Genomic DNA, 25,046 nt, shown 5'->3' with positions numbered 1-25,046 from the left:
AGTGGCCTTGAGCTGACATTTTTCATCACGCTGGAGTTGCAGTCTCTCTGACATATTCACCATATCTGTTCTCGTTATATTTGAAGAAACGCAATTTGTTACCTTTCCAAATCAGTTATTTGATTAAATATGTCAACCACATATGACAATAAATGGTAATAAATATGATCGATAATGTTATTTAAAATGTAACTTCGGTCCTCTTCATGGACACTAGAGTTTCTACTTTCCAGTTTCTATATATTCTTCTTTATTTTGATTCTATGGTAGCGATGCCAGATGTTGACTTTATTTTTTTTACATAAAAGCTTTTGTGAAAATTGATGTCTCAAAATAGCAGTGTCACATGACGAGAGTTACAGATTCTATTTATATTCTTATAGCTGAAGATTGGTTGTCGACAACGGAGCAGAACAAACACCTTTTTGCTGGTAGTTCACCTGTTCACAATATCATACATAGTAGTAGCTACTATATTTGTTGTTTTTATTGAAATTTCTAATTAATAAGACTGTCAAGTAGACCCAAGATTCATATTTTTTTATTTATCTGTTTTCAAGAAATGAGATTCTTAAATTTTCCTTCCAAGCTACTCATATTGACGCAACCTTTTGAAAAATAGGTTAGAAAAAAATTGCATTATAATTGCTGACCTTTCAATGATGAAATTTAATGTTACCATAACAATAAACATAACTTTGTCATTGCTATTTGTTACCATATCTAACTGAAATATCATATTAATAGTAATAACACATACATATACAGCTACAAATATTAAGATGACTATCTATTTAGTTACACTCCTTTTGATTAAAAAGATTTACTGGAGAATACACTTGGGAACCAACTGGTTGTTAAAACAACGAATAACATAGTTTACTTCACTAATTATAATAAAATTGATTCAGACATTACGTTTTACATTGCATGATATAAGATAAAGAACTACATGTTTGGTTTTTAAGAGTTGTATCTTTTGTCATCTCTTTTATTAGTATTGCCAATGACAATAAACTACTAGAGAAATCGAAAAGATTCCAGCAGTCTAAATTTCTGTTCTACATTCTTGCAAAAAAAAAAAAATCATACCGTCGATCTTTTAATCTTGTTTTGTTTTATAGACTAGCTTCTACTTTCTTCCTATTTCGATTTTTTGTGCTTTTGATTATTTCTTGTTTATTTCTGGATTAATATCTTTGTATTTGATTCTAATGCTGCTGATAAGAGAGGCTACTGTATGAAACATTTGTAAAGCATACCGAATTTGTAATACTAGTATGAGTGGTATATTTGTACTTTACCGATGATTAATATTGACTTTGATATCTCATTGATATGGTCACTGCTCACTAGGCAGCTGTGGTTGTTCGCCACTTTTGAACCCATTTACAATTTATTTTTTACTTAAGTAGTAGTTTTTATAAAAATCAGGCAGGAGATGATTCATGCATGTCAAAAACCCACTGAATTCACTTTTACTTCTTGTTCAGAATTAGTTAGAATATACTACAGACACTGTGAAGTGAACCGCATATCTTGACCTATACTTAGAAAAAAGATGGTAAAGGAAAACTTTACGACAAACGTGATGACTTTTCATTCAGAATTGTCAACTTTTCTTTCATCTGTGGCAACATCCCTTCAGCACCTGCGTATGGAGTGCTCATATCACAACTCATACGTTATGACAGAGTTTGCCGAAACTACGCAGACTTTATGTATCGCGCTAGAACTCTAACAAATAGGCTTCTGGAACAGGGTTATGTTGCTACAAGATTGAAGTCATCACTACAGAAGTTGTATGGTCGTCACCATGAACTCGTGGATCGTTATGGTGTATCCATCTGCACCATGAAAACTGATTTATTAAATGAGTCATAGTTTTACTTTCCTCTACCCTGGACTTGACTTCTTATGAGCAACTCGGCGGGTGTTTCTAGAAAAGCAAAGGAAACTTACCCTACCGGTGCACTTGGTCGATGCTCCTAGGTTTGAGTGGAGCCTGAGCGGCTCATTTGCTTTTGTTACTTTGTATGTATGATTTTTGTTACTTTATGTTCTTTGTTGTGTATGTCTGTTTTCAAGGTCTGGTCTTTGCCCCTAGATAACATTCTTTTAATTACCGCTATAACCTTGGTTCCCTTAATTACTCTTACAGACCACATAACCAGTTATAGGTTTTTCATTTGGTTGTTAGATAAAATTTATATAGATTGTACATGAAATTTGCATTTTGTAAGAGTTCTCGTTCTTGATTTTGTTTGATTTGGCTGATTTTCTCAAAAGTACAGCTCTGAATATGTAAAACACAACTATTACGTAAACTTTTCACCATTTCCATATGGACAGTGTCTGAATTTTATATGGACGGACTGGTACTTAAACATCCAAACTCTTTTTTATTGATTTGTATCAATTGAATAAAACAAAGTCTCATCGATAAGTGTTCAGCAATGTATATTACGAAAGTTTTTGTTGCATTCGTACTTTTGGCAATCATTATTCTTGTTTTTTTTTTGGTTTTGTTTTTGTTTTTTGTTTTTTTGTGTGTTTTTTTTAGCCTCCGGTTAAGCTTCTCTTCTTTTTATATAGACACGTTTCGTTATGATTAGACTGGCCTAAACCATTCACCTGATATGATCCTTGAAAAACAGTATTTAATACTATTGTACTAGTCAAATGATGTCGTACCGGGGCATCAGTGTCGTCTCGATACACTTTTAGAATCAATATTGAAATTGAAACATCGAATTAATGAAAGCTTTTCCCCACTTGTTCCATTTAAAAGAACCTGGAAATTACATTCGACGTTGAAAATAATCAACAACTTCGAGCAACTAATATGATTAAAATTAATCAAATGAAAGGCATATTTGAACATAATAGATGGCACAATGTAAAGAGAAATAACTGTTGAGAACAATGCTGTATCACACAACTGCAATGATGCTAGTTATAAAACTGTAGACATTTTAATCAATATTTCTCTCGGGTATTAGAAAAAAATATTTGCATTGTAAATACATACTTTGTAATAAATTGTGACTTTCAATATTAATGTTAAATTCATTGCTTAATGGTTATGAGTCAGAAACTAGACAAAATGACGAAAATATATGTGATAACAGATGGTAATACATGTATATGGATATCGCAAAATAAGCACTTTGATTCGTGGGAATATTTTCCATAGCGATGTGATATTGATTAACGTTGTTTATTTCAATTTTACTTGTATTAGTTTTGAAGAAAAATAATTAGAACTTTTCGGGAATGTAAAGTTATGCAAATCTGGGAATAGAAATGCATCAATTGTTGTTAATGCTGTTCATGAGTCGTCTTTTTTCCCCCTTATGTTCAGCTTTTTTTTTATTCGTTTCGCTATATTGTGTATGTAGATCGTCTATATTTCATGTGTTCACGTTTCGGCCATATTATGTTTGTGATTTTTACGTATTCATCTCACTGCCGACGCTTCGGTTTTTTGCCGATAATTTGTAACAAAGAGTAGATAGTATTTCCGCATTAATTGCTTACAAATGTATGCAATATCACAGTTCAGCAGTTTCAGTAATTTATTTCTTTATAGATTTAATTCTCATGCGCAAATAAAAAAAATGATTCAAATAAAGTTTGCCAAATACTTTCTTTTTTACTTATATTTTTTCTTTATTTCATTATAATAAATAACTCCTGGCGTATGAGGCGACTTCAACTTTCGGTTCAAGATTTCAACATCACTAAGTTGTCAGTATTAAGCCATTAGATTAGTAGATCGCTTGAAAGGGATACGAGTAGAACAAACTATATCGAGTGTATTTGAAAAAAAAACACCCATAGGAAAAAGCTGCATTCAAAATGTCATGCCCTTATTAAAAGCTATAAACAGGAGGCTGAGGCCATATTATATAAAAGGCAAAACGTGTACAAAAGTGTGAATGAAATTTATTACTGACTTAAGATATTTAAATCAAACGATCTTGGAACAAATTACAAGACGTGGTATTTGAACTTTATCATTTCGGAAGATACAACTTAATACTAATATGGTAATTCAAATTTTTTCAAGTAAAATCTGAAGTTTAAAGATTACATAGAGTTGTTTTAAAACGAAAACAAAACTAGAAAACTCGATTGTAGAAGTGGGTGAGAACTTAAGTAGCGCTCCAGATAAGGATCATGCAAAATGTGATTCATGGGTAAAAAGCCTGCATATTTTTATTTTTGATATTTTGTTTGAAATGTCATAGTAAACAGAGATAAACATGTGGTTTTTCCATATAACCCGTGCTCTTAGGAGATAAAAATTATATAGAATGCACCGTAGGAACCAAAATTAAGGGAGATAACTCTGTAAATGTCGCCCAAATACAATAGAATCTACTGTAGTTTCAATGTCGATTTTCTCCTAAGAGCAGGCAGATTGGAATGAATAATTACACAATTCATAGTATAGACCCATAAAACAACTTAATTACAAAAATAAAAATATGTAGCCTTTTTTTTGGGGGGTGTATCACATTTTTCAGATTTTGCATGATTCTTACAAAGACTACTACTTAACACTGAGTAGATTGTGGCATTCCAAATACAACTGTAGAAAAATATGTATAACATATCTAATTACGGCCACTTAAAACATTCGTAAATGAGTAATAGAACCTTTTGTGGTAAGTTGGTGAGCATGCTCAATGTACACTTCCACGAGGTAGGGCTTGGGTAGAACAAAAGAATTTTGCTGGCGAACGTGTATATTGAGCATGCTCTACGCATGCTCATCGCCTACCCCAACCTTAGCACAAATTGGTCTATTATACATAAATTCACGATAGCAGTTGCAGATAAATTTTGCAAAACAAAGTATTTTTTGTCATTTTAAAGGCATTTCTGTAATAAGTCAAATAATCAAGAAGAAATAAGCAAGCAAAGAACTACGCAGCATTCAAGTAAGTCTTATGCAAAGAGCATGTAAGCGAGACATTTAGAGCAGTTGAGCAAACACAATGTACGCAAAACGAAAACAATCAAGTCAGTAAAACATTTAAAGCAAGTAAGAAATTTTTAAAAAATAAATTAGCAAAACATTGCAAAAGACAAAATGAAAAAGAACATAAGTAAAATTCAGTCAGCAAGTAAAAATGATCAATGTGACCAGATGCAAAGAGTAGAAAAGTGAGATATAAATTAATAACTTAATTCGTTTTTTTCTCGGCTTTTTACCTTGAATAGAGGAAGCCACACACTAATTTAATATGAAAATAAAGGGACATTTAGAGAATAACTTTTGGTCTCGACCAATATCATCATTTCTATAACTGATTGGATATAATGTCTGAAACATTGAATCATATAGGCACAAAGTGAATCTACGGAATAGATCTACCGGTAATAGAATTCTTAAATAAAACCTTGTATGTCTCTAGACAATTTTTGTAAGTAATGATTCAAAGTCACGTTTTTGTCATCTAAGAAACGTAATAACTTTAGCCTCTCCAAATGAAAATGAAAAACTTGCAATTACTAACAATCCATTGTGTCAATAAAGAGATTTAAGATTTCGTTTATAGTGAAAGAAAACACGAAGAATTCGAAAATGTCAACTGCAGAAAATCGCGTTATCACAACTGTTCCCTTGTTTATATTAGAAGTGGCGGCGCAAAATTGATCAAACCGAGACGTCATTTCCTGAAATCAAAAGTCTTTAAACACAAATTCTCAAAGAATGTCTGAAATGGAAATGTATGATCGTGTTCAGGTAGGCGAAGCTTAACTATCTTCTTAAAGCCTGATTGTCGTGGTTTAGATAAAAAAGTTTAAATAAGGCCATTTCAAAGTATTTATTTGTTCCCTGGTTAAACGTTCCCATCATTATCATACGTGTATTTTAAACATTTAAAACAGATATTTTTTATCTTTTTTTTTCACGTACATTCCTCTATTGAAATTTTATATTTCTTTATTGAAAAATATCCAAACAACTCTCTTGAAAATATTCGGTAGATTAACAGTAGCTTTTGTTCTGAAATTGATACTACTGCATACTTCAACGTTGGAGCTTGTATTTTCTTTATTATTAAAGGTTACAAATAAATAAATTGCATCCTACATACTACTTAACTTTACGATAATTAGATCGAAGATCAAGAAATTCACGCGAAATGTATTTTCTTTTCATAACTCTATAACAAAACAATAAAAGGAGAATTGCTTTCACAAAATTGGTTTTGTTTTCTTACTTGTCAAAAAGAAAACATATGTCGAGTACATGTACATGAGACCGCATTGTTTTAAGGGCTAAACTGATAAATCTCGTTTGATAGAGCATTTCAATAAAATATAGCTGAAAAAAGTCATCGGAATTACAAATGTCTTAGAGGTGTGATGGTTCCGTTATAAATGAGGTGAAAATTATCGTGATTGAACATTTAGCTTAAAAGTGATCAGGTTATAAAAACAATTTGTGCATTCCAACTTAGAATTGGCCAAAAGCAAAACATGATATCGTTTTTGTTTTTCGAATAAAAGCTTGAGTGCTTTGCCACCTGAAGGAATACACAGTCAATACGCATATGTTGAAGTGCATGTAATTGGTATAAACATTCGTGGTTTTTTTTTCATTTATTTTAATTATTAAAAGGTCTAAATTGCAAAATCAACAAGTTGTATATCCTAATAAAACAAAAAAATAGAAGTTTTATTCGATACAAAAAAATAGTTCCGACTAGTGGATTCGCATTATCATCTTAACTTTGTGTTTTATCTAATTGATGAGTATCGTTATATCGTCGTTTAAAAGGAGCTTTTATTCAAACTGATGACCATGTATTTGAATCATTGTACTATCACCGTAATAACCGGACTACCATCTGTTTTTTTACAACCTGACAGAAAATTAGATACTCTATCCGGCTTTTAATGCAATAGATACTCTGTCATGCTTGCAATATATTAGATACTCTTTCTGGCTTGCAATGAATTAGATACTCTATCAGGCTGGCAATGCATTAGATATTCTATCGGGCTTGCAACATACTTCAGTATTGATACATACTTTTTTAAAATATCAAAAGCCGGAGTACTAAAAAAATGAAACAATAGAAAATCCATCGGATCTTTCACTGATGTTCCATTTTTTTATCATTAATGATTGATCTTCTGTTGAAACATTATTATTGGAACTGTTTACTTAATTAATCGATTCTTTATGTGTTGAATTTATAGATCCAATAGCATGTTCATATTTAAAGAATCCAGGACGGCTGCAGAACAACATATCATTCACCATGTAAAAAATGGAAAAAGTAACTAATATATTACTTTGAAGCATGGTTCTTACTTACACATGAATACTGCGTGAAGCAAAATATGATCGAAAACAACTTTAAGTGATTTATTTTCTGACAAAAGAGGGGGTCATAACACCTGCCAAAACACTTTCTAGGATTCTGTAACTGCGTAATATCGTCTCCTGGTAACCTTTTCAGTTACGAGAAACGTCAAAAACAGAAACAGCTAGTAAGTGTACAGATGTCCTCTTCGGTCGCCGCGTTCAAAAGATTGCTAAAAGAAAAGAAAAAAAAAAACAATTTTGGACAAATTTCACATGTTCGTTTAGAAAATGTTGTTGCAAGATTAAAAAAATACATACATATTGCCGAAAATATCAATAAATTTTTTTACTCTCTTCGAAATAGTCTGATTGGCTCGGGAAACCCTCGCGATCTGACTGTTCTTAAAGCTCGTCAAATAAATTTGATATTTTCCGGCAACATACATGTTTTGTTTGTTTGTTGGGGTTTAACGTCCGAGCAGCAATATTTCAGCTATATTCAGACGATGAATATAAAAGTGATGATAAAATGAACATGAAATGATGAAATGAAAAAGGGATGGGACACAAGGACAATGGGGTCGACAACTTTTGATAGCCACTGGAAATAGGGAGAGGTGGGTAGGGTCGGGCAATTCAGCCTCCTGTGGCGAAGCCCTATGGTTCCTACTCCGGGAGAATATCACAGTAGGGTTCTTTAACGTGCGAGGAACGTGGCATCTTTCCCAACACGGTGCACCACTATGGTTTGCGGTCAGGTTTTCCGTATTATAGCCTGACAACCCCAGCATATTACACGCCAGGGGTACCCCATTCCACCACCTGGGGCACACATCCCAGTTGCTATGTGGGCAGAGCGCCCTAGCCCCCGGCTAGAGTTCTGAGCACTATTTAGTCGCCTTTTACGACAAGCTTAGCGCTGCTGCAGGCCTATTATTTTAACACCCGGACCTGCACTGGGCGCAACATACATGTATTGTATACCTATTATGCGCTCATGCAGCAAAATGAGCCTTTTGGTATAATAACTAGTATCAAATAAAGGTATTATCAAATAAAGTTCATAAAAAAATATCTGCTATAACAAAATTTTCAAAAAATTTAAAAATACACTTAGATAGAGAAACATGTAGACCAGAAAAATAGTATAAACAACCATAAATTTTTGAGAGGTACCGGTATTATAAGAAATGTCAGTATTTATTTATTTTCTTTCTCTCAGAAGTTTGTAATATGCTAGGTAGGAGTGCTGAAAGCACATTATGTAATAAATAGTTTTCAAATACGAAATATATTAGTAATTAAAGGCAATGTAGGAAATCTTTTTTTATATTTATTGAATTTCAATGTTTTTATGGGCAACTGGAAGGCAAAGAAATATAAGACAAAACCATTTTGTTTTAATATCAGAAGAAAATATATTCAAGATCACTAAACTATGTTTGTTTAATACTGTAAAGATACTTTTAATTGTGTGTGTCATTTTTCGAGGTCATTGAAATATTAGTATTACGCGGATTCATGTAGTAGTTAAAAAAATATCTCAAAATGACCCCAAAATTAAAAATAACTGTCTACTGTCTTGAATATGTGTGCATTTGAACTTCTGATTGACAGTAATTGCAGTTTTGCAATTTGAGTTTCAAATTGCAAAACTAAAATTTTGAAACGGCATGATGGATATGGCTAATTTGTTTCAATTTATCTAAAAATGATTGAAAATGCCATTTTAGTCTATATTTATTAAAATTTCTTGTCTCAACATCCTTCTATCAAAAATACCTTTTAATATGTTTTGCATATACGTATTACATACCACATGTGGAAACAATTTGTTGATGGAAAAATGTGGAGGTTTTTTACAAAACCAATGCAAATTTAGTAAATCTGGAAGAATTGTCACCATTTCGACAAAATACCCCTGATTATGACGTCATAATAATGGAGCAGCATTAGATTTACAAAAAAATACTTTTTACAAAAAAAAAATGTTACATCACCAAAAAGTTCATAAAAAGCCAATTACTAGATGAAAAATAAATAAATTAAGGTCGATTGTTGTTTGGTTGATCCATGAAAACCGCAAAAATTGTACCCAATTAAATAATATTTTTTGAACAAAATGTGCCAACCTTGTACAACCTGACTCTTGCATGGACTACTAAAGAGTAGGACATATTCAATCGGACTAAATACGTATCGTTTAATAAATTTCTTTTTATGATAACTAATCAGGTTTGTTTAATTACCATTTTACCTTCACATTCCTACACAAATACTATACAATAACTGAAATATACAGAAAACTATTGGAAATATCCAATTGATTTTCCTGTCTTTAATGTAAAGGAATGTGTGGGAACGATACAAACATCCAATTCTTCGTATACAATTCCCGTTAGTTCCCGCCAGTTGATTACTGCCATATTACTCAATCACTGTTTCCGGTGGAAGACATGCTCTTGACAAGTGTATCGATGTCAGCCCTTTTCAATAAATTTTCCATCGATCCTCAGTAATCTTTAACCAGAATAAAAAAATAAACAATGAATAGTTATTGTCTCCCACCACTGCTATAGAACAACATTATAGAACTACAATATTGATTCACTACGTCAAGAAAGCGGTCAATATTGTCTTCATGTGGTGCTGATGTTTAGGAACTCAATCTGGATGAAAATATTTTCTTTGTCGGGAAAATTGATTTGATTTCTGTCCTATTTTCTTCCACAGATTTGTTTTGAAATGGATTTTCTGTAAGTGGAAATATATCTGAAAGGCCCTAGTAAATGTCGTATTATAATATTTTATTCTACTGACTTAACAAAGTGGTAGTTTGTAAAAGCATGGTGGTTAATGACGGATGTATCGTTTTGTTTGGCGATCTCTTTTCCTTTTGCCAACTTGCAACTTAGACATTGTAATATAAAGAGTTTATTCAAAACATGGCTGAAAGAGGGACAACTGGCTTAGGATTAAAAGTAATTGCTAATGGTAGATCATCACAAGATTCTGCTGACTATGATGAAAATTCTATTCACAAAGTAAGTACAGATGAATGAATTGTGATTCAATTGTAATCTATTGTATTCCAGTTGTTTTTACAATGACTTAATAACTTCATTCATGTTTTCATTAATACGTTTTTAACAGTGTCAAATAGTTAGAGGTGTCAGTGGTAGATCGTTTGCCACGACTTTTGTTTCTGTTCTAGATTTGGCTTCTTGTTTCGATATTTTTGGTTATGAATAATTCTGATAAAAAAAATAAAGTTTTGAAACTCGACCATGACCAAGTATTTGGTCTAATTCTGCTGAAGATAGGTTACTCATTAAAACACGTGTACAGCATACCGAAAATTTAAATATTTATTTAAATGGTTGTTTCACATTTGGATACGTGTATTTAGTGCCTCTTTTGTGTATCTCCTTCGCTTTGCATAAATAACACTTACACATGTTTAAAATCGTAGTAGTTAGTAATACTGTATACAGAGGACTTAGCTGTTACTTATCAAGTCATTTTCTCGCTTGTACTAACAATTAGGTCTTCAAAATGTTTGAAGTTAACATGAATTTTGTTTGATATCTATGTATATTTTCTTTATTAGCACTAATATTTTAATTTATAGTACACAAAGGCGATTGTCACAATGATACTTTAATTTATGGAACAAAAAAGTGGTTTTAATTTACCGTGCACTATGGCGATGGTCACACACACTTTCTTGTACACCCTCTCTTTGTTATTCAGCAACAAGAGTACTTTCTTAATTTTTTTAAAAGATCTTTCCACGTATTTGGTTCTGATACTGTATTGAAAAGTAACGCGTTTAAACAGGTGAACATTATACGGAAATTTGAAATATCTTTAGTTTATTTAGTTTATTAGCATTTTTGTATTTAGATACCCATTTGTCGATGACACTACTGGTGGACCAAAGTTCCCCTCGTGTATTCACCATATAAGTAGTCAAACTTGCCTGATCAGATTCAGCTAATAAATAATTTACCAAACTTTGCAGAATTGTAGAATTAAGCGATTAAAAATTGAACGGAGGCTTCATTCCATGTATTGCACTTGGTTAAACTTTTCGATGTTGAATTTGGCGTTCTATTTCGATATTTGTGTGGTTTAGAGTAGTTCTTGTAGACCATCTATTTTGGGATTAAGAACTCCTTATGTATTTGGACCTTATGCTGCTGTCTAGATGCTGCTCTTTGAGACAACATTATTATGAGTGGTATTTGTGTATAGACATATGTTGATGTCTAATAACTTAGTAGACAAACATACATTGCATTTCTTGCCTTCATTTGAGCCCAGGAAGTACACATCAAAAACTTGCGTGAGGAGACTCACAGTTCAGTACATGTCCAAACGTAACTTCAATTCATCACCGACATACATGTTAATCTTTGCAACAGTTCATGTTGGAGAATCCCCCCATTGAAAATATCTCATGTTGGAGATTTTTAGGTAAAAGCAGTATTTAAAAATTAATTATTTAGTTATTTTCACAGACAATATAGTAAACAAACCCACAAATCTTGCATTTCTATGTGGGATTTTCTAGTTTTTTTCATTGAATTTGTGGTAGTCTCCTCCCTAATTTGAGAGAGTTTAAAGGTATGTCACCTGTGGAAATGTTAAAACTCTAACAAGCATATGATGTATGCTGATGTATCTCTGCATACTTCTCTCTCTATCTCCCACTTTGAACAGAAACTATACGTTGCAATGTATTCTATGTTTAGTTTATGTCATAAACCATAGAAAAAAATAATGACTCTCTGAAAATTTTATACCAAAGGAAATGGTGGGTGAAATGTTGATTGTGAACAACAATATGTTTTATGTGCATTTAGGCATTGGAACTAGCATGACAATGATAGGAAGAAAAGTTCTGCACCATATTATTTTTGCATATTTGTTAGGTTTATTGGACAATTGACATACTATATAAAGTTTTTGACTCATTTACAGATGTTATGCTGTTTGAACTTACATACCTACGCGTTATTGTTCATCGTTATGTTTACACGCAGTAATTACATTGCTTGGACCCAAGACGAACTCGTTCATTGGATCCTTTTGTCATGAAATTAGCGATTACCTTACTGTGAAATTAATAATAATGCTACATATGATCAATAATTTGCAAATTACCTTATTTATTGACTTTGCCGATTGGAAATGAAGCCAATAAATTTGTACGTGTCTCATGTTCTTCTGGTAAGCTTAGTCCTGAAATTTGTATCGGGTAATCAAGTAGTTTCTGATCAAATTTTAAGTCTTCTTGCAAAGGATTTTCTACACATTCTATTCTAATGTATATATCTATTCATACAAAGTAAATTGTGCTTCATATACGGATTATAAGAGAAAAAATGTGTATACCGACTTAGAAGTTGATGTTTTGATTTACAATCCTAGTTTGAGTCTAATTGAGTAATTTCATTTTTATTACTTGCACATCAGGTATAAACATATGGATAACACATGCTTGGCATGCAAAAGCTATGCTTATTTTTATGCCTTGCAATTGAGCTGCATCAATTGTCTTTTGTAGAGTTTGAGTTTTCAGCTTGGATTATATGCGACATGTTTATTTGTTTTCAAGAGAAGTAAAGTTTATTAATCTCAGTTAAGTTTTTTTCTTAATCAGAATTTTGTCCCTTATCTTGTTTCCTTTACACATTTAATCCTCCTTCTTGCGATGTTTGAATCTCTTCATTACACTGTTAATATGAAAATAGTACATATACATTTACGCCTAGCAAAAAAAAATAAAAAAATAAAAAAACACTTTTCATTTTACAGTTGTTAACAACAAATGGCAGCTGATGACGTTTTTTTTTCACACTTTACTCGTATAGATGTTATGTAATATCAGAACTCATAAAGAAATCTGACATATCTATAGATTTGCATTACCAATAATGGAAGTCTACGGAAGGCATTACTTTTGTTCGATCAATTATTAATGGGTTCAAGACGTCATAAATGTTAATGTTTGTCCACAAGGCAATACAAGTATCGACCAGAAAGATCATGTTCTTTTGTGCTAATTACCATTATCAGTTACTGATGAACAGTCTGTGTTTTTTATATATTTTATAATTACATTTTCATTGAACTTTTATATTACTTTTCATAAAATCTTTATTTACTTTGATATTCACATCAAATTATTTACACAAGTAACAACTGTCACAAGATGTATATTCATAGAAAATTAATGTGAGTATGGTACAAATAAATAAATCTGTTTTAAATTTTTAAAAAATGCAAAAAATTAAATTAAGACTGACATTGCCAGATTATTGAGACCAATATCAACCATGTGAATAATGTTCTTAATATGAATATGAATTAATACCTACATGTTTTTAAATGTCGTATTTCATACAAAACGTTTAATGTAAAAAAAAAAAACACCTACTACAATATAAAAAAAGGTTTAGTTTTCTATTGACCAGAGGAAAAAAAATTCTCTTCATCTAAAGCGTCATTCGTAACAAACCACTATGAAACCGACGAAAGATGACACATAAATCTGCTATTCGATATGGTCAAATTGCATGATGGAAAAAACGTATCTCGTTCCACAGTAAGCAACACACAAAAAGTATAAAAGCTAAATTGTCAATTTAGATAAAAGACGTTGACAAAAAAAAACAAACAAACAAACAAAAACAAAAACAAAACAAAACAAAAACAAAAACAAAACAAAACAAAACAGACTAACAAACAGTTACTAAAAGAAAAGACGAAAAACAATTTACTCATAACAGAGTAAGTACCAGTCCTTGTAAATTGCAGACACTGTCTATGGTAGAGGTGATTAGTAGTGTACAGGAATAGGACCGATCAAACGATCCTTTTTTTGGTCTACATATGCTATTTTTTTTCTAACTATGCTAGTCGTTTCTGTATTCATATATGCATTATGCAGAAAACAGCGCATTTATCTTCCAACCAAATAAAACCAAATCAAGAACGACCTCTTGCGAAGGACAAATTTCATACACAATTTATATAACTTTTATCTTGAATATGCAACAACTAAATGACAAACCAATACTGGTTATGTGGTCTGTAACAGTATCTTTATAAGATTAAAATGAGAATTTGGTGGGTTTTACATGCATAAATCACTTCCTGTATACTTTTTATACAGACGTATACTTCAATCAAAAATGAACACGCGGAGGCCATCAAAATAATTTCCACTTTTGAAATGAAAACGAATGGCATGAATCTTCTCTCTATATGCACAGTTACATGATCAATAATGCGTTTTGTTCCAGCACAATTTATTGATACAGAATCAAATATAGCTTCCCTCACACTTGCAAGACAAAACACTAAATGAAACTGTTAAATTACTCGCTTTCTATTATGACGGTGATGTAATAAATTGGTAATGATTCCTGTGCAAACCCACGCAATATTTCCATTACGATTGCTACATGGTTTAAACTACTATAAGATCGAAGTTTGTAAGATATACTACTGGTATTTCTTTTCTCCTGATGCTTTTTGATCGATTAGGGTGATGAGATTATTGTTGAGGCTGACTCAAAACCAAAGATGGAACCAATTTACAATTCCTGGCTTTCTCCGTGTAAATTTGATTTGACGAAAGTAAGTTCGCATTTATATCCTTATTGCTTTTTTGCTTGTAATCGCTTATTTGTTTAAAAAAACAGGAAATTTGGAAATGCTCTTGCCTAATGAGACATGTTTGTTTGAAGTTCGAGCATTGCATGTATAAGTGGATAACAGATTTTAAACAAATCGATATAACATTTTCCTTCAATGACATGGATAAGTCTTTGTGCAATCTAATATAATCAGAGGATACGTTGAAACAAATAATGTGTCAAATAAATAAAACCTGCCAAACAGTTTGAAAAAACAATCAGACAAAACAGTCTATGGGCCTTAAATGGACGGAGAATTTCTTGTTTAATCAAGCAACAAAACATTCACCATTTATTGTGCCTTTTTGTACTATAATCACAATTACTGTGTACATCGTTAAAATATGCTAATATCTTTACACATCAAGAGTCGATGAAATTTTAGCTATTTTTTATAGGCCACTACCACAATTAAATGTAGACTAGTGTATTGCATATTTTCTATGTATATCTTTAGTGATATATAAATAAAATGAGAGAAGCATATTAAATGTAATTATAAGGATTAAATGTTTTATTTTAATTCGCCTGTATATTTCTGTACCTTCTTTAAATTTACCTTTTTGGCTTGAAAAAACGTAAAAATCTATTTTCAAACACAGCATCGTTTCATATACTTAAGAAAGTACTAATTTTACTTGATAAACTGTAAATTCTCTGTGTAATATTTAGAATATATGATTACTTGCTGATTGTTTACGAGTAAATAAATACCCTTCTTATTTGTGGAGTTTTGTTTTAAGTGCATTTGTTCAATAGTATACTTGCAGCTTAGTTACTTTGGCCTATTTCACTGTATTACTGTAAGTGTGGACTTTTACAGTTATTGAATATTCAAGTACAATTCCGCTCTGAACTTTATTCACATTTGCCAAAATTCTGTTTACACTAATTGTACACAATCTTAAAAGATTGCCATTTCTTGAAATTCTAGAAACTTAGGTAGTAGTCTTTGTAAGAACCATGCAAATTCTGTATTATGTGATGCACCCCGAAAATGGCTACACATTTTTATTTTTGTAAGGAAGTTGCTATATAGGTCTATATGATGAGTATAGTAAAATTATTCATTCCAATCTGTCTGCTATTAGTAGATAATCCACATTGAATTTCAATAATTTCTATCGTATTTTAATGTCATTTACAGCTGTATCCCTTACAATTGAATTCTGTCGTATATTCTATATAATTTTTAGCTCCTAAGAACAAGGGTTATATGAAAGCCACATGTTAATTTCTGTTTACTATAACAATTTAAACAAAATATCAAAAATAAAAATTTGTAGGCTTTCCAACAATGAACTATTTTGCATGATTTTTATCCGGAGTACTACTTAATTCGTGTCAAATTGAAAGTGTAATTATTCATTTCTATTCTTGCTTTGTGAAATGAAGCAATGTTGCTTTAAGGTTTACAACTAAGAATGATAAGTGTAGCGGATTCGACATTTCAAATTTTTAGATAACTTATTTATTTTATTTCAAATAAAATTAAATGACGGAAGATTATTTTATTTCAAAATTGTCTTAACCCATACATATGCCTACCTGTTGGCTATTGCTTATATAACATTGTCCATTATAACATCGTAAGGTACCAAAAGGGTTCGGTTTGGAAGGTATTTCTTAACTCTGCAGTTGTGTAAGAGTTGCACTATAAATATACAAATGTTTATTTCATTAATGCGGTTTTGAGCAGGGTTGTGACACTTCAAATAGTACTTTCAAAACCTATTAAAACGTCTACAATTATAAATTTGTTGATTAAAATGATATACCATCCATCACTGAAATCTCTTTACCTTTGTTTTAAGCGTTTCCGTCTGTCATACACGTATTTTATACTACGTGTACCGGATGGTGCACCAGCGGAATTCACAATCAAATGAATAAATTCTTTTCGTTGCTGTTTTTAAGTTTATTATTGACCAAAACTTTACGACAAACGTGATGAATTTTCATTCAGAATTGTCAACTCGTGGATCGTTACGGTGTATCCATCTGCTACATGAAATTTGATTTGTTCAACGTGTCATAATTTTTTTCCACTTTCGTCTACCCCGGACTTGAATTCTTATGAGCAACTCTGCGGATGTTTCTAGAAAAGCAGCAGACGACGCTTACCGTATCGGTGCACCTGGTCCATGCTCCCAGTTTTTAGTGGAGTCCGAGTTGCTCTCTTACATTCGTAACTTTATATATATCATTTTAGTTACTCTACGTTCTTTGTTGTGTTTGTCTTTTTTTCTTGTCTGGTCTTCGTCCCTGGATTACATTCTTTTGATTTCCGTTAGAATCTTGGTTCTCTTGATTACTCTTTATAACTACATGTAAAGTTATTGTAACGAGTTTATTGCTGTGGTAATTCGCTGCCTGATGTATATTCTGAGTGGTACTTAATTCCAGACGAATATGCTCCCAGGGGGTAGAACATTGATATTCATTACAATTTTAGTTCCCATTATTGATGTCTTGATGCCAAACAAATTCTTTGATTTCTTTTATAATAAGTTCATCATACATGCTTAATCTTTGATATGGATGACAAATCTTCTTTAACATCGTTTTATTGTGTCTAATTAAGTATCTGATACTGTGACTGTAGATGTCATTATGCGGTGTATTTGTTGTTGACGCTGTGTAGATATCGGCTTTATTGAGTGTACTCATGGTCAAATTGGATATTGGTTTGGTTAGTTGTGCAATAGATGCCGTGACGTACAGAGAATAACATTTGAGTTTTAAGTAGCAGTCTTTATAAATATCAGACAGGTGGTTATTTGTACATGTCATAAAACCCACCAAGTTCACTTTTATTTCTAATTAAAATAAAGTAACTGACCACCAGTCTGAGCTTGTCATTTGGTTGTAGCACATTATGCAGATTTTTGTATGAAATCGGCCCTTTGCTAGGGTTATTAATCTTGATTTGGTTTGATAAGGTGGATTTTAGTGGAAATGGCTGTGTCTTTAAGACGTACAGATCTGATTATAAAAAAGGACTATCGCTATTTAAAAAAGATTGTGTTTACCGGAAAAAACATTGTGCGTTTTTGATGGGTTTTTCTACGTCATAATTAACCTCTAACATACAAAGTTTCTGAATTTTATATAGATTGTGCTTAATATTTTTTTCATATACTAATGATGTTATTAATGTATTTTACGCATGTTTCAAGTACAGAATTTGTATGGGGTAAAATATAATTTTGTAGTATATGGGGTTGCGTACGGGGGTGTGAAATAAGGGTACCAACAAAATTACTGAACTCTAACCTGTTTCATAATTAAGTCAAATCCAAAATAAATCTGTCAAAATAGATATTACACCAACGAAGCAGCTGGCACCGCATTGGTCCTCACTTGATACAGGCACTTCTAACGAAATGGTCGGTCAAATCTATGTTTTAATGGAGATTTGGAAAGGGGAGAATAAGTAAATCGGTTTGTTATTTATTTTTAAACTTTAATTATTGATATGAAAATCATTAATCTAGATATGTAAATGTCCTTATTCGGTACTTATTCGAGTAAACGTCCCGTAAGGCTGAAATCAGGCTCTCGGTGCTTCCAATACCAACGGATAACCGTCATGAGGACATTGTACTCTTTTACAAATTATAGTATAAACATGAATCAAAATGATAAATAAAATGTATTGGTTATTTAATAAAATAGTGAAAAATTATACGGGGATTCTTTCATGGGCATGGTGATTTCCTACAAGAAAATGAAGGTTTTTCTAGTGTATACTTGATTTTATCGGTGTTGCAGGAAATTTTCGTCATTAAATTTTGGCACCATTTGCATAAAAATGCCAGTGCTATTTATACAATTGAAAAAATTAACAGGAAACACACTAAATAACCGAGCTGTATAAAAATAATGCAGTCATAATTTATTCATATCTTCTGAATTTTTTTACGTTTTATTTATATTTTATTTTACCTTTTAAACGTGGCTATTATTCACGAATTCATTATTTTTATTTACGTTTAATTTGAGCCACTTCACAACATGTATTATTTTTATTTATATAATCACGTTTTATTTCCATCCATATGGTATACCTAGAAAACGCACGAGAAAAAACTCATCATACAATATGTATGTAAAAAAGAAAATGCATAATGGTACTGAAACCACGCAGATAGAACAAACACAACCATATGACAAACCTGAAATATCCGAAGCACACTTTATATATAAGAAAACGAAAATTATGATAAAACGTTTTGTTATATGATGAAATAGGACTTAAAAATAAGAATAGCTATCAACATAGTCGGGCTGATAAGAAATCAATAATATGTGTTTTTCAAATATGTCATAAAATGTATTGTTGTAAGCCATGCGTTCTCGACAAAAGATGTTTTACATTTTAACAAGGGCGTGAATTTAGTTCACGTGGTTGAGATGTTCTTCAGTTACGTATTGAATTGGTTTTCTACCTTGATTACAGTGAGGGGATTGTCTCGATTATAAATGGGCTATAATGTTCCATTCCGGAAGCCAAAATCAAATTAACTAAATTAAAAGGCAATGCACAAGGATAATTTTCTGATCATGAAAGGTTTGATATGTTTCTTTAAAGAGATTAACCAGAGATCTGATTATCACCCCACTCCCTTTAGAGGAAACTGTGATCATGTTTATCTGCTTACAATGAGAATAATGTTAATATGATTGTTATCATCGTTTATTGATGCCTACCACTTTATGTGTTTATGTAGACTAGTATCTAATTTGTGTGGTTTCAAGAGTTGTAATTGTTAATCTATACACTTTATAAACGTAATATCTAAATTTTGAAATATCTTGTACATTTCATTTTCGTTTATCACATGTAGTTTCTCTTTAGTGATGAATTCCTCATAGAATCAAGATAAAACAAATATCTTGTTCTCAATAATTCGATTGCCATACAAAGCATTAGTTAACCTAAAAAAGAAAATTAAGTAAAAGCAATATCAAACATGTTTGACCTTGATATTAAATGAATTATTAAAAGCATAATGTTCTTTTTTTTCCCTTGCTTGTGAACTTGTAGAGATAAATGTAACAAAGTACAATGACAATGTTCACGGATGAATTTAAATACTTGAATAAAGTAAGATTGTTTTCTCAGTACACAATTTTGACATCTGCAATAGTGTTCTGCGCAATGATGATGTTAACATTAGCCAAGCATTTGGCTCTCAGTTATTATGTATATAATTGATTATTAAATATTATCCCAGCTTACTTAGTACCATTTTATTCATATATCGTTAGTTGTTGAAAATACGAAATAACCAAATTAACATAAATTAATTTGAGATAAATACTATAATCTGATTGGTTAAAATAATTTTGTTATATCTCAAAGGATGAAAAAAATTATTGACACGCCCCTATTCATTTAAATTCAGAGCTACTTTTCTCACATTTAAAGATAAAAATATGTTTTAAAATTAATTTATAAGAATTGGCAATAGTAAAATTTTGTCTATTGAAAAATAACATAAATTTTCCATGTGCATATTGTTTCTTGCACGAAGTGCAAAAAAAAAAAATATGCACACAGAAAATTTATGTTATTATAGACAAAAGTTTTATCATAGCCAATTCATAAATAACATGACAAATGTATCTTGCAGAAGTGTTTCAAGAAGCAATGTTCGTCAGCAGTATTGGAATCAAATACATAGGACGGTCAAGACATTTTTTTTTTATAAATTACAAAAAGTGAAGTAAATCCGACTTGAAATGCAAAAATAAAGTCAATGAAGAGAAAAAAAACAAATAATAAATAACAATTGTAGGAAAAATTTATAAAGTTAAATAAAAAAGGACGTTTATACTGTAATTGGTAAAAGAGCACAATGTCCTCATGACGGATACCCGTTGGTATTGGAAGCACTGAGAGCCTGATTTCAGTCTTACGGGACGTTTACTCGAATAAGTAACGAATACCGAATAAGGACATTTACTGGGTTTGTATCTTCCTTCTACTAGATTACACCAATCTCATAAGAAACAATATTGTTCGAAGAATCTAATATTTTAAGACATTTGTAGTTTTTTGCAGTGATCAGTGCATTCGGTTACATGGTGGACCTACCCTTGGTACAAAAACGACGATCTTAAGGGGCGTTACAAGAAGTCGTTATCTGTTTTTTTCAGTCACTAGTCTCTATAATTTTCTTTTTATATGGTGTGTATCTTTTCGTTGCTATGGCTGACTATAAGAATATTTGGGTTTACATGTTAATAAGACTGCATTTCTTAGATGTTTTACATTATTTGTACCTGTTTGATAAATTTTTAATCTTTAAAACGTCCTGACAACTATTCCATTTGTGTCAAATTACAAAATGCATGAAAATCGATGAGAAATTTTGCTTGCAATCATACCATAACTCGCCTGTTATGTATGGAGCCAAATTATCTTGCCTTACTTACGACAAAGCTTAAATTGACTAAAGTAAGTAACAAAACTGATTGTGTGGTGTTGATGTAGATAACGTAACAATGCTTGTTTCCATAGTATATTCAATGTTTATGGTGCCATGTTTTTGCAAACAAAAGATACATTTACGAGATAATGCATATGTCTTATTTTTTCCAATAAAATTAATGATAGATAAAACTATTGTATCAGGTACATGTAGCAAAGTATATTTCATTTATTTTTCATTACGTTTGCAACTATGCAATAAAACTATCTACACTTATAAACATTGTGAATATTTGATAATAAAAAAAGATTGATTTCGCACCAGGTCGCCATTACAAGTGATTGTTGCTGTTCAAAGCCATATTGACACACCTACTCTTTTCATCATGCCTGACCGTTCCTCAAAAAGAAAATATTATAATATTTGCCGAACTCTTTGTGGATATGTTGGTTCTCGTGGGAACGTGACACTTCTGCTAGTAATCACTTTCCTGTCTTTAATATCGACCAAATTAGTAACTTCCGTCTGGGTTATCAAGCCCAAAAAAATCCAATAAAAAGTGATCGCATCAGATACAGTACCATATAATGCTGATTCTATGAAATCAGTATTCATTGTAAGTTTAAGTCTCTGTCGTAGGGTATTTAATCATTCTAATGTTTAAAAATACGAGCATCGATCTGTCATAAATATGATTAGTAAATATGTTAGCAATGCTCGATATTTGCAGAAGCGGCACATTGACCGGGGTATATTACAAAGTTCGTAATATTGTTTTAATAATAACATTCTTCTTTGTTGCAAAGTTATTGGCTAATGACTGTTTCGAATTGTAAACATACAAAAAAACCGTTGTTTTCTTTATGATGTTAGGCACAAAACGTAAAACATTTTTGAAGTTGCTTATTATGTGCTAAATATAATGTCATTGCACTTCGTTCGTAACTATATTTTTACACATTTGACCTTCGCGCTTTTGATGTGAATATTTAAGTAGTAGTCTTTGTAGGAATCATGCAAATTCTGTAATATGTGATACATCTACAAAAGGCTACATATATATATATTTAAGTTGCTTTATAGGTCTACATGATGAAATGTGTACTTATTCATTTCAACCTGTCTTCTCTTAGGAGATAATCCTTATTTAAAATCCAGCAGTTTCGATTGTATTTTAGTGTTATTCAGAGATTTATCTCTCTGAAGTTAAATTCTACGGTGCATGCTATACAATTGTTATCTCCTAAGAGCACGGGTTATATGAAAAACCAAATGTTAATTTCTGTTTGCTAAAGCATTTTAAACAAAATATCAAAAATTAAAAAAAATATGTAGACTTTCCAGCCATGTATTGCATTTTGCATGACTCATAGCTAAAGTGATACTTAACTATTTCGAGTGTTGAAATTTCGTTTAACACCATTCTTTGATATTTTCCCACTTACAAAGTTTTCCTTCCGTCCGTAGTTACGTTGATGATTTGCTAGAAATATCATTTTATAATTCGAATTTATTTTTTTTAAACTATTAAATCTATTGACTAAACTTTACGACAAACGTGATGACTTTTCATTCAAAATTGTCTATTTTCCTTTCATATATGGCAACATCCCTTCAGCACCTGCGTATGGAGTGTTCATATCACAACTCATACATGTACTTAGGACACGGCTTGACATAACTACGCAGACTTTTTGTATTGCGCTAGACGTCTTGCAATTAGGCTTTTGGAACAGGGTTATGTACTACAAGATTGATGTCATCACTACAGAAGTTTTATGGTCGACATCACGAACTCGTGGATCGTTACGGTGTATCCATCTGCTACAAGAAAAATGATTTGTTCAACGTGTCATAATTTTCCTTTCCACTTTCGTCTACCCCAGACTTCTTATGAGCAACTCTGCGGGTGTTTCTAGAAAAGCAACAGAGGGCGCTTACCTTACCGGTGCACATGGTCCATGCTCCCAGTTTTTAGTGGAGTCCGAATTGCTCATTTACTTTTGTTACTTAGTACATATTATTTTAGTTACTTTATTTTCTTTGTTGTGTTATTCTGTTTTTCATTTCTGAGGTTTGTCCATGGATTACATTCTTTTGATTTCAGCTAGAATCTTGTTCCACTGATTAGTAGATATTCTGGATTGGGATCTTCCTTGATATTTGATTCTTATACTGCTGATGAAATGTTACCCCTTGTAACACGTGCACACTAATCGAAATTCGCAAGAGATATAATTGGTATTTTTTGTATTTTATTATCACGGAAAAGAACAAAATATTCCATAGATTATACGAAAATTACCATAAATATAAATTAGCAACTCAATAGACTTTTGAAATGGCCAAGGGTATTTATATTACATATTTTATTAGACTGATGATGAGATTTCATAAACGTTCAATTTTAGTGCTGCTAGTTTATTTTTTGTTTTATTTATTTATTTATTTTTATTAAAATGATTAATCTTATGAAGAAAATCTAGATGAAATTGAATTGAAAGCACATTAATATAGTTTATTTTCAACATACGGTTTGTGCAATATGAAATCCCGTAAAAACAACGAAACAAAACAAAAGGGGAAAAATTGAAAAAGATCGAGTTATGAAAAATAAAAGAAATTTTGGTCACCCTTTATGGGTAAAGATATTTTTTTCAGCTAACCAAAACTATTTTTTCCAATATTTGCTTCACTGCTTCATTCTTTCTAAAATTGAATTATCTCGCTTGAATCTTGAACTTCTTGAATCAAAACTTGAAGATATGTCTTATAGAAATGTACAGACTTATCAGTATAAGGTCAAAGTTTATATTAGTTCAAGAGGTCTTTTAAAGATGAATTATGGGTAAATTATATTTTCTTTCTCTTTGTAGACAATATTGGTAGGAGACAGCGGAGTTGGAAAGACCTCATTACTGGTTCAATTTGATCAGGGTAAATTCCAGGCGGGTTCTTTCTCAGCTACCGTGGGTATAGGGTTCACGGTTAGTAAGTTATATTATCTACACTGATAACTTCATAGAAAAGAAGATTTATTCTGTACTTATAAGATTAACAGTATGGTGCGATATTTCTGCAAGAGTAAAATATTGAAGATAAAAGTACACGAAACATTTTCGCGTATCTAATTTGGTGGATGATAACTCTAGCTCAGATTAAATAATTTGCAGAATCTATTTTGGTGTTAAATTAGCATTCCGTGAAAATTACCTGCTATACAGTATTTAATTTAAAGACTTTCCTACAACCAAGGTAATCTTTTTTGCAAATCTTTTGAACAATACAAGGGATTGACAAAGCTATTGGGACATTTAAACTGATCAGTTGCTATTGTAAGCGTTGATGACTACTCACCTATTAATCTTTTCTTAGTCAGCTCCTGGTTATTTATATCTGAATCAGGTACCTGGGTTATTCTGTTTTTTTATTAGTGAGGGGAGTTCAAATTTAATAAATTATATTTTTGTTCTCTTTCAATAGCTACTGGTCAGTTTAAATATCCAAATAGCTTTGTCAATCCTTTGTATTGTTCAGCAGATCGATAACAAAAGAGTGTCATGG

General features: G+C 31.4%; 1 protein-coding gene across 3 annotated transcripts in view; it reads left to right on the top strand.

Annotated features, from left to right (window-relative positions):
• Positions 1-25,046, top strand: part of LOC148619894 (ras-related protein Rab-26-like) — a 72,100-nt gene that overhangs the window by 3,032 nt on the left and 44,022 nt on the right. The window contains exons 1-2 of one of the 3 annotated variants that reach the window (XM_088580291.1): positions 9,994-10,377; positions 24,359-24,469. In XM_088580291.1, coding sequence (XP_088436417.1) covers positions 10,279-10,377; positions 24,359-24,469 — 210 coding nt within the window. In that variant the 5' untranslated portion in view covers positions 9,994-10,278. Of the gene's footprint in view, positions 1-9,993; positions 10,378-14,853; positions 14,984-24,358; positions 24,470-25,046 lie in introns of those variants that run through there. The other 2 variants (XM_088580293.1, XM_088580294.1) reach the window with 2 other exon arrangements.

Source organism: Perna viridis, chromosome 4 (genome assembly GCF_037379345.1).
Source record: "Perna viridis isolate PV_CMFRI_1.1 ecotype Kerala chromosome 4, ASM3737934v1, whole genome shotgun sequence".
NCBI classification, from domain to species: domain Eukaryota; kingdom Metazoa; phylum Mollusca; class Bivalvia; order Mytilida; family Mytilidae; genus Perna; species Perna viridis.
Note: the sequence above shows the minus strand (reverse complement) of the source record. Positions and strands in the feature narration are given on the sequence as shown.